General features: G+C 39.6%; 2 protein-coding genes across 4 annotated transcripts; both read left to right on the top strand.

Moving 5' to 3' along the window:
• The first annotated feature begins 1,600 nt into the window (after nt 1–1,600).
• Nucleotides 1,601–5,367, top strand: LOC113075095 (phosphoglycerate mutase 1-like). 2 transcript variants are annotated; one of them, XM_026247818.1, is made up of 4 exons: nt 1,601–1,915; nt 3,013–3,287; nt 3,380–3,560; nt 4,406–5,367. In XM_026247818.1, exons 1-4 carry the CDS (start codon nt 1,777–1,779, stop codon nt 4,573–4,575), a joined length of 765 nt encoding a protein of 254 aa, XP_026103603.1. In that variant the 5' UTR covers nt 1,601–1,776; the 3' UTR covers nt 4,576–5,367. The 2 variants fall into 2 exon arrangements, with proteins under 2 accessions (XP_026103603.1, XP_026103604.1); XM_026247819.1 differs by lacking the exon at nt 1,601–1,915 and adding an exon at nt 2,749–2,792 and having other exon boundaries at nt 2,969–3,287.
• Nucleotides 5,368–5,901: 534 nt separating this feature from the next.
• Nucleotides 5,902–10,155, top strand: LOC113075094 (exosome complex component CSL4-like). 2 transcript variants are annotated; one of them, XM_026247817.1, is made up of 8 exons: nt 5,902–6,007; nt 7,139–7,254; nt 7,348–7,422; nt 7,570–7,658; nt 8,091–8,124; nt 8,295–8,345; nt 8,424–8,508; nt 9,274–10,155. In XM_026247817.1, exons 1-8 carry the CDS (start codon nt 5,980–5,982, stop codon nt 9,378–9,380), a joined length of 585 nt encoding a protein of 194 aa, XP_026103602.1. In that variant the 5' UTR covers nt 5,902–5,979; the 3' UTR covers nt 9,381–10,155. The 2 variants fall into 2 exon arrangements, with proteins under 2 accessions (XP_026103602.1, XP_026103601.1); XM_026247816.1 differs by having other exon boundaries at nt 5,925–6,007; nt 7,130–7,254.
• The last annotated feature ends 928 nt before the right edge of the window (nt 10,156–11,083 follow it).

The following is an 11,083-nucleotide window of genomic DNA, read 5'->3' as shown; positions in this document are numbered from 1 at the left end:
AGAGATGACTACACCACCCATGCACCCAGGGAAATAACACACCCTCAGGTGCTACTCAAGGATACACAGATTCACTGCTACTAAAGGAGCAAGAGACAGGACTTACCAAGATAAATTCAGAGAAGTCTATCCTAAAACATGGTCTCATCAACAGGCTACCAATGAAATACCCACAAGTAAAAATAGAGAGATCGTAATTAAGCTTACCTTTATTAGAAAAGACCAGCCCACAGCAAATTAGTGAATAAAAATTTATATAATGCACGTGACAAATCAAAAAGTGCTGAGGCAGTGGAGGCAGACAGAAGAAGACAGTAAAATGACAGTGAAATGTATTAATTATATAAATGGTACATTGAATCCTTCTGCAGGGCGTCTGGTTTTCATTCAGGGAGCAGTGAATCAGTACACTGAGTCTCAGATCCAGAAGACGGTGCATCATCCCTCAGCAGGAGCCCAACGCTTGCCTCAAAACACCTCGTCCTGGAGGATGAGGGTGAAGGGATGTCTGTCTGACTCACTCCCAGAGGAGGAGGGCTCGTCATCACAGAAACGATCATCTTCCACTGCGAGTTCTCATCGGGAAGAAGCCCACATCTGTGAGAAACACACTCCACACACACACAAACACACACATTTGTTTCAGTGAATTGTGGGGACTTTCCATATACTTCTATTACTGACCGAATTATATTTTCAATCCCCAACCCTGACCCTAAACCTACCCCTTACAGAAAACCTGTTTGCATTGTTACACTTTCAGATAAACATAATTTACTATTTTTAATAATTTTTCCCTCGTGTGTCAAAAATTCTAGGTTTTAATATCCTTGTGGGGACATTTCTTCCCCACAGTGTAACACAAACAAGCACACACACACACACACACTGAGACGGGTCAGTGTGTATCTCAGACTGGACTCTCCGGAGCTCGACCTGCTGCTGCTAAATATACATATATATATAATCAAACCAAAACTTCACCTTCAACATTTCTCACATTATCACAGTTTATTTGCTATAGTTTATAAAATAGTAATGAAATATGATGAACTGAACTTCAGAGTTAAACTGTGTCAGAACAAATTCATCTTGTGATGTGTTCCTGTGGCTCAAGTGGTAGAGCATTGTGTTAGCAGCGCAAGGTTGTGGGTTCGATTCCCCGGGAGATCATGTTAGGTAAAAAATGTTAGCCTGATTGCACTGTAAGTCAAAAAAAACACGACATGAAAAAAACATAATAATTGAAAACAATAAAAACTAAATATTTCCAAATAATGATTTTACTGTATAAATTTGGTTTATGCAATTAAAAAATATATCTGCCTTTTAAATTGTAATGTTTTAAAGAAAAATCCCTACACTACATTATTTAAATTAAAACACAGTATATAATGTTTAAAGTGAAAAAAATAAATATTTCGAACTTCCACAATAATAATAATATTTTTTATTTATAAACATGTAATTTTATACCGTTAAAATATGTAAATATTGCACTTCCAACCAGCTGCAAAACTATATTTCCTTCTTTTTAAACTTATGACAGAAGATAAAGACGCTCAAGATCGCGTCGTGACGTCTCTTCCCTCTGATTGGTCGCGTGCATCAGGAAGCGTCGTGCTCTCGCGCTGTCCTCCTTTAACAAGCGACGACCTCCAAACTCACCGGAGCTCTATTTCCGCTCACCGTGACTCCATCTCTTATCCGCCTCCGGGACCGCGTCTCCTCCGTTACCCACGAGCATCCCCGCTGTGTTTCCGTGCAGACCGCGTGATGGCCGCGTACAAGCTGGTGCTGATCCGCCACGGAGAGAGCTGCTGGAACCAGGAGAACCGCTTCTGCGGCTGGTTCGACGCCGATCTGAGCGACACCGGAGCCGAGGAGGCCAAGAGGGGCGGCCAGGCGCTGAAAGGTGACCCGAGTCCGGTCTTGTGTTTGTGTGTGGCCCGCGGAGATCACCGCACTGCAGCAGTAGCAGCTCCTCTCGTGATATAACTGTTATTATAACGCAGGATGACTCAATATCGTGCTGCTCTTCCTCATTTACTCTTTATCTGCTGCAATGCAATATTTTTAGCTTGCCAAGGCGTCAAAAAACCTTCAACTATAACACAGAAGTCATGACAAGTTTGTTTAAAAATACGACGTTGTGAAAATGAGTTCAGTAATTGATTTTTATATGTCTGCTTTTTGAAAATATAATATCTTCTAAAATATTGATATGGAGGGGAAAATCAAAAAGAGGAAAAGGATGTTGCTTCACTTATCTGTCAGTACCATATTTAAAAATATTCTTCTTCAAAAACAGAACAAAAACTGTATTTTAAAAAAATATATATAATCTAATATATTATTGATTTTTTTTTTTGGTAGGACAAATATTTGGTTGTCCCAACGTTGCTTGGAGGTTGCATGAATGTTGATTGGTTATCTTGATGGACCAAGTCTTAATGGATCAAATTCCTGCATTGCAGTCACCGATACAAAAAAAGTTTGAAACCAAGATATAACCGCACAAGTAAAAAATACACTGCACACAATGTACAAATGAAAGCAAAGTTTTCAAAATAGCAAGCAATGGTGGCCGATTGTAAGATATTGTGCACAAATCAAATTTTTTATAATGCATTTAAAAAATAATTAGCATGAATCAAAACTTAAAACACTTAAATATTCATGCAGAATTATCCAACTTTCAAACAAAATCATGTTTTCATTGGTTATATTTCTCTTTTTTTTTTTGTGCTCTCAGATATTTTTATGCTCATTATTTGTATATGCTTATGCTGGTTTCCCTTTGCTCTTGTTTCAGTGTTCTGTGCTTGGTTTTGTAAATGTTGCGTTAGTTTCATGTAAATCAGGGCAGGTTTAAGCATTGCTCCACTAGTTCTAGACACTTAGCTGCTGACGCTCATAAACCACAATCTTACTGACCCCAGAGCTTTGAAGAGTAGTGCACATGCAGTGTGCAGAATGAAGCAAATGCTGTTTTCTCTCTCTCTCCTGTAGATGCGGGGTATGAGTTTGACATCTGCTACACGTCTGTGCTGAAGCGTGCCATCAGGACCCTGTGGCTGGTGCTGGACAGCATCGATCAGATGTGGCTGCCCGTGCATCGCACCTGGCGTCTGAACGAGCGCCACTACGGCGGCCTGACGGGCCTCAACAAAGCAGAGACGGCGGCCAAACACGGCGAGGCGCAAGTGAAGATCTGGAGACGCTCCTACGACATCCCACCTCCGCCCATGGACCCCGAGCACGACTTCTACACCGCCATCAGCAAGGTGAGCAGGACACTGACCGCCAGCAGAAACATGTCAGTTCAGCATGTTAGATTGATTCCTGAAGGATCATGTGACATGTGATGTCACTGCAGGACCGCCGCTACGGAGACCTGACGGAGGACCAGCTGCCCTCGTGTGAGAGCCTGAAGGACACCATCGCTCGAGCGCTGCCCTTCTGGAACGAGGAAATCGTTCCTCAGATCAAGGAGGGCAAGAGGGTCCTCATCGCCGCTCACGGGAACAGCCTGCGAGGAATCGTCAAACACCTGGAGGGTGAGAAACTGTCTCAAACACCCTGAAGATCAGGCCCTGATAGTACACCAGACAGGATATACACCCTAAACACACCCAGAATGAGCCCACGAGGTCTCCTAATCCATAGGACGCTATGAAACCCTTAAATTGTCTGGACCCTGTTTTAATGGTTGAATTAAATTTGAATAATCAAAAAGCATGTCTAATTAATTTATAATTATGAAATTTAGACATTTAAAAACAGTTGTGTTTAACAAAACTTTTAGGGCCTTGTGAAATTGTTAATTGTTCTCAATTCCATTGGATTTAATGGTTACATTGAATTTTTGTAATCAAAAGAATGCTAATTACTTGAAATCATAACATTTTACAAATGAACAATGATTTATTAAAGGTTTAATCAATTAAGTTTAAAAGTATCCCCTCCCCCAATTCAGTTTACTTTTAACCAAAATTCTGTTTTTATGGATTTAAAAAATAATAATTATTCAGAATTGATGATTAAATAGTGGTATTCAAGGGAAGGCATAAAACATTAACATTTTAATTTATATTTTGAAATCTAATCAAATGAAAGTGTAGCTTCTAACTCTTCTGTCTGCACTTCTCTTGAGTTACTCTTTTAAAATTCCGGGACATTCCGAGTTCTACTGAAAATCCACTTTTATCACTGAATTCCGTGATTGCATGTCATGGAATTCTCCAGGCCCTACATGATGCATCATTTTCACTGGCTCTTAATAATAACTGAAGTAAAGGTAGCAGTTTTTCTAAAAATCTTAGCAGATGTATATCAATGTCCTGGCAGCTTTACAATTGCATCTATTTGATTGTGTTAATTATATCCCGTGTGTTTGCTCCAGGTATGTCGGAGGAGGCGATTATGGAGCTGAATCTGCCCACAGGAATCCCCATCCTTTACGAGCTGGACAAGAACCTGAAGCCGGTGAAGCCCATGCAGTTCCTGGGAGATGAAGAGACGGTCCGCAAAGCCATGGAGGCCGTCGCCGCTCAGGGCAAAGCCAAGAAGTAGACCTCAGTTCACACAATCCTCCTCCAAAACACAATCATTGTTCGACCATGAGCCTAGAACCAAACCACTGACCAATCATTCATTTCCTAATGCTCTGAATCGGGACCATCCTTCTAATAAAATTCAATTGAATCTGCTTTGGGTATATGTTTAAATGCAGTGAAATTGAGCCACAGGGAGGGATTTTAGCTTTACGTAGTCTCCGCACTGAAGATCCACGGTTGCACATTTCAGAAGGCGGCACATGTTTGTCTGTGATGACATGCTTTGATCACTGTTGCCAGGCAGCAGCATATATTAATGTCCGGGTGGGCTGCAGAAGGGGTGCGATTCCCCGTCTTTGTGTGATTCCTGCTTTGCACTGCTCCTCTATATGTTTCTCAAGACCCACACAAATGCTCTTGAATCATTGCACACTGTCAAGTCACTGAAAAGATCTGCATAAAGGTTTGTTTTTAGGATTCACTTACATCTAGAGTGGAGGCGTGAGTTTGTTTGGTGATTAAAAGCAGATTATATTCCTGTGGGTTTTTTGCATATGTTTATTGTCACTTTTTCTGTGGTAAATATGATGCTGTGGTACATGTCTTGTTCAATGCATTTTGACCCAAGTATTCTGCAAACATACTGAATATTGTTGTCCCAGAAAATAAATGATAGCTTGTACAGGAGGTTACAATTAGTTTGCTTGACTGAAAGCCATAGTTATATGTATACTTACGCGAGCTATGAGATGTGCAATCCCTAAAAAATTTTGTTGTCTTAAGCAGAAATAAAGTTGCATGCTGTGAATATGTTCTTCTGATTCCTAAAGATAAAAAGAGAAATGCATCTATCACAATAAAAAGTTAAGAAAAAACATGAATATACATAAGATATCTATTTTAAATAAATGCATTTTTTAAAAAATATTTTATTCATGTATCACAGGTTCCAAATAAAATAAAAAGCATCACAACTGTTTCCAACATTCATGTGACACGGAAAACTGGAGAAAAGATGATGAAAAATCAACTTTGCATCTCAGAAATAAATTACATTTTAAAGTATATTAAATAGAAAACCATTATTTTAGAAATACATTTTTTTTTTACTGTATATTTGATCAAATAAATGCAGCCTTGGTGAGCAGAAGAGACTTCTTTTACAAAAACAATTCATTTTCAAAGATTAATTGAAAGGCAGTGGTTTTGAACTTCGTTTTTATAATAATATATGATAAGAAATATATAAGGAACAAAACGTCGAAACCCTTTTCATTCAACATGTCTCCAGTTACATTGCAATGCAGCCACAACAAATATGGCGGTTTACTCAAACCGCATATGACGAAGTGACCAATCAGAGCGCGAGTTGCCCTCTCACTAATAGCCAATCAGAACCCGTCTGTCGCTTCTTGAAAACATGTCGCCCATGAAGCTGTGTGTTCCAGGTGGGTCGCTGTTATTAACATGTTTTCTGCACGTACTTTTATCGACATAATCGTTGCAAGGCTTGGCTATATGTTCTTTGTTTACGCACAGAGTGATATTTTATGAACTTTGATGTGGGTAGTTATAGTTGTGAGCGGTTTGATTCCTCTATAGCGTTCACGTGTGTTGCTACAGGGCTGAATCATCCGCACCCGCAGCATTAATATGACGCTGTAAACACACAAACATGTTCGATTTCGGTCAACATATGGCACAAACAGCTTATGTCGATTAGTTTGCGTGATATAATAGCGTGTATGTGCCATTGAGTTAGTGAGTGAGGTGTTTGCAGGGTTTAAAGACTCGTTTGGCGAGCCCTGCCCACCGCCCGGGGCGCGAGCGCTACTGTCATGCATACCTGCCCTGAACCTGCGCTCAAACACTCACCTGTGTGCCTCTACACGAACGACTCGAGCTGCTTCATCACATACATTGCCCTGGGAACCGTCACCGAAATCCGGTTTAATTTTTTGCATGTTTGTAAAAATAATAGTAATAATAATAATAAATTATGTATAATGTACAGCAAGTTACTGTTCGTGTACACCTCTGGATATTACAGTATTTAAACTATGAAAACATATTTCCTCCACGGTATATAAAAGAGTAAATGCGACTTAAATCTTACAATTCTGACTTTTTACATCACAATTGAGTTTGTATCACATTCAGATTTTTTCTCTGACAGCAGATGAAAGTGCAGAATTGTGAAATAGAAACTTGAGCAATTTTGATATTTAAAAGTCAATCACAGTTAAAAAATTATATTATTATTATTCTGTGGCAGAAAAAAATTGCAAGATATAAACCCAGAATTCAAAGTGGGGAAAATGATCTAGGCTAAATTGTGAAATTTAAACTAGAATCTGAGAGAGAAAAATCTGAATTGTGGGATTGAAAAGTCTCGGCTAGCTTCATTATATTTTATTGCATGGCAGAAATGAACTTTGATGATCTTTTCTTGTGGTTAAACTATATTTTTAGGTTTATTATTCTCCTATATACTTCCATTGAATGTGGATGACTGTATATTGTGTGTGTGTTTACACACAGTTTGATGTGGCTTGGTTCGTCTGCTGTTGTTCACGCAGGTGAAAGGCTCTGCAGCACGGAGGACTGTATTCCCGGGAACGGCACGTATCTGCGGCACGGCTCCATCTTCGCTTCGCTCGCGGGATACGTGCTGAGGAAGAACGAGGGAGAGGAGGTCAGTTCATTTGAACACAACACTTTATTCATTTGTAAGACTTAAACACCCATGCTTCTTGGTAATGCAACAGTGGAATGTAATTCTTCACAGCTCCCGGTGATTTCAGTCGTAAGGGAGACAGAAGCACAGCTTTTGCCTGACGTCGGTGCCATTGTCACCTGTAAGGTGAGATTCTGTACAAAACCTCAAATCATTGGTGTTTAATGCTGGGGTCATATCATATCTACATGCTTCTGATCTTTTTTTGTCATTTACTGTGAGATGTTCTGCTAAATGTTTCTGTGTATTAAATCCATGATTGTTTCTTTGCAGGTGACGAGTATCAACCCACGATTTGCGAAAGTCCACATCTTATACGTGGGGTCGACTCCGCTTAAAGACAGGTTTAGAGGCACGATCAGGTACGGATGATTTAATCTTCTATCAATCCCTAATTCTAATATCAGAATCAGCTTTATTGGCCAAGTGTGCACAGACACACAAGGAATTTGTTGTGGTTTTTAAAAGTGCTTTTGGTCTAAACATATCTGATATGAGAACAGAAAACATTTCAAAAGTAAGACTTAACAATATAATAATGTGTATGGATCTGGAACAGATTTATGTACAGACTTCTGCATTGTTTTCTCTATTTACATCTGTATAAATTAAGATATGCATATGTATTTACATAAAACTTGAGATTAATATCCATCAAATGTCTCAAATAAGCTAACTATGTAAAGTTTCATTCATATTTGAAAAGCAGGTTCTGTTGGATATTTTATTATCAGTAAAAGAAGTTAAATGTTCAGTCTAATCTGTTAAACATGGTTTGGTTTGGATTTGTCCAGAAGAGAAGACGTGAGAGCGACGGAGAAAGACAAGGTGAGATAAGGGGACTTTTTTTTGTTTTGTGATAAACAAATAAAGTGAATGGGAAAGATGATAATGCTATTAAAAATTTTACAGAAATATCTGCAAACATCTAATATGTAACCCTTTTTAAAAAAGTGTGTAGGGGGTAAAAATGTCATGTATTGAATTGGTGTTTTCAGGTGGAGACGTACAAAAGCTTCAGGCCAGGCGATATTGTCCTTGCAAAAGTGGTATCCTTTATGCTTTATGAAAAGCAGTTTTTCTTTTGTCACGGATGTGCTGCTCATGACCCTTGACCTCGGTATCAGATCTCTTTGGGTGACGTGCAGTCGAACTATCTGCTGACCACAGCAGAGAACGAGTTGGGTGTAGTGGTGGCCCACAGCGAGGCGGGTGAGGGGGCGTCAAATAGCATGCACTTTAATAGGAATAGTTCACACATAATAAATATTTGACTAATGTACTCACCCCGAGACCATCTCAGATCTAGATGAGTTTGTTTCATCATGGGAACATATTTGGTGACGTGTAGCATCACTTGTTCACCTGTGGATCCTCTGCAGTGAATGGGTGCCGTCAGAATGAGTCCAAACAGCTGATAAAAACATCACAATAATCCACTCTAGTCTATCAGATAACATCTTCTGAAGTGAAAAGCTTCTAGTTTGTAAGAAACAAATCCGTTTTTAATGCGTTTTAACCTCAAACTCTTGCTTCTGGTCAGAATATGTGTCCATTATCCATAATAACGCTTCCTCCAGTTAAGTCCATCTCCTGTTGTCCTCTCATATCAAAATCCACTACACTACATTTGTTTAGAGCTATTTTGGACCGTAACCATATTTTTCTCCTGATTCAGACAAGTTGATATTTTTCACTGCCGAAAGCAACACTGTGGATAGAGGATTCATATTTTAGCTGGAAGTAAACAGTTTAAAGTAAAAACACTTTAATGATGGATTTGTTCTGATGGCACCCATTCACTCCAGAGGATCCATTGGTGAGCAAGTAATGCAATGCTACATTTTCCAAATCTGATCCTATGTTGACACAAACTCCTCTACACCTTGGATAACCCGAGGGTAAGGACATTTGTATTTATGTATAGTTAACCCAAAATGTTCGTTGTTCATCACGGTCTGAAATCTCTTCCCGCAGGCGCTCAGATGGTGCCCATCAGCTGGTGTGAGATGCAGTGTCCACGTACACATGCCAAAGAGTTTCGCAAGGTCGCGCGGGTACAGCCGGAGTACCTGCAGGCCTGAGCCACGCCCACCTCACCCGCTGACCACACCCACCGGAACACACAGCTTCAAAGACACGCCCCCTCCAGCAGAACTCTCAGCCCAGTAACTGATTGGAATTCTAGGAGTGGATCTGGACTTGTCACATTCCACACTGCTTGTGATGCACACTACTCAGTGAATACTGCATGAGTATCACATCACCGTAGTTCAGTGTAGTTGCATTACTAAGCAGCATTCTGGCATTTCTGCTGCTCTGACACACCCGTGATTGCAATGTCACATGTTCAGATGTCTTTTGGAAGCTCTGATTGTGAAAGCTCATATTTTGTTGTCGGACTTCCATTTTAAATGGTCCTTAATGTTTAGAGCTTCTTTAAACACTGAGTTGGAACAACTGAATCTTAGTAAAACATACTACTTTTGGTCACATTTCATCACAAAATCAAAAGAAAAAAATAAGAAATTATATTGTGTAAAGCAACTGAAGCCTGTTTTAACGACATATTTTTAGCATTGTATAAACGGAGCTCCAAATCCCACAGCTCTTTTCCGAATGTGGAAATTTGAAGTTTATGGAGTAATAACATTTGGCAGCACTGTTTTCTAACTCTTTGAAGCGAATGAACTACAAAAATAGTCACCAGAGATTAATTTTCTCTTGCCGCTTTTATTCAGAACATCTGGAAATGTTTTATTTGATACGTTTTCTTTATTCTGTCTTTTGCCTGTAACCGTTTAGAGAGGACGTGTTTACAAGAGAAAAAAAATAAAGTTCAGTTCCATTTGTCCTGAATGTTGCATTGTTGTTTGCAATATAATGGACAATTTCAAAACAGGATTTACTTCGTCAAACGATATATTCCTGTAGCTCAAACAGTAAAGCTTGGTGTTAGTGATGCCAAGGTAATGGGTCCCAGAAGTTTGGGATCAGTGAGATTTTTTTTTTTAAAGCATTTAAGTGCTTTTATGTAGCAATGATGTGTTAAATTGATCAAAAGTGACTAAATTTAATGTTAAAAAAAGATTTCTATTTTAAATAAATTGTTCTTTTGAGCTTACACTTCATAGAAAATTATCATAGTTTCAACAAAAACATGAAGCAGCCCTATTATGGGTTACGATTGGTTCATATTTTGGTTTTGGGACTCCTCAACAACAGGTTGACATGCATGCAAGGTCAAAAAACACTTCCATTGTCTTTTTTTTTTTTTTAAGTGAAGTGACATTCAGCCAAGTATGGTGACCCATACTCAGAATTCGTGCTCTGCATTTAACCCATCCGAAGTGCACACACACAGAGCAGTGAACACACACACACTGTGAACACACATCCAGAGCAGTGGGCAGCCATTTATGCTGCGGCGCCCGGGGAGCAGTTGGGGGTTCGATGCCTTGCTCAAGGGCACCTAAGTCGTGGTATTGAAGGTGGAGAGAGAACTACATGCACTCCCCCCACCCACAATTCCTGCCGGCCCGGGACTCGAACTCACAACCTTTCGATTGGGAGTCCAACCCTCTAACCATTAGGCCACGACTTCCGGTTAACAACAGTTCACTCAACGATAAGTGGTGCTCAATGGATTGAAGGTTAAAATTGCAGCTACAAAGGGCTCTACGCGATCCAAGCCGAGAATAAGGTAATTTTCTTAAAAACAAAAAACAACAACAAAAATATATACACTTTTTTTAAGGTGCATGTGTACACTGGTTCAAGGGTGGCT

This window comes from Carassius auratus, unplaced genomic scaffold (assembly GCF_003368295.1).
Source record: "Carassius auratus strain Wakin unplaced genomic scaffold, ASM336829v1 scaf_tig00016366, whole genome shotgun sequence".
NCBI lineage: Eukaryota > Metazoa > Chordata > Actinopteri > Cypriniformes > Cyprinidae > Carassius > Carassius auratus.
The sequence above is the reverse complement of the archived record's forward strand: the minus strand, read 5'-3'. Positions and strand labels throughout refer to the sequence as shown.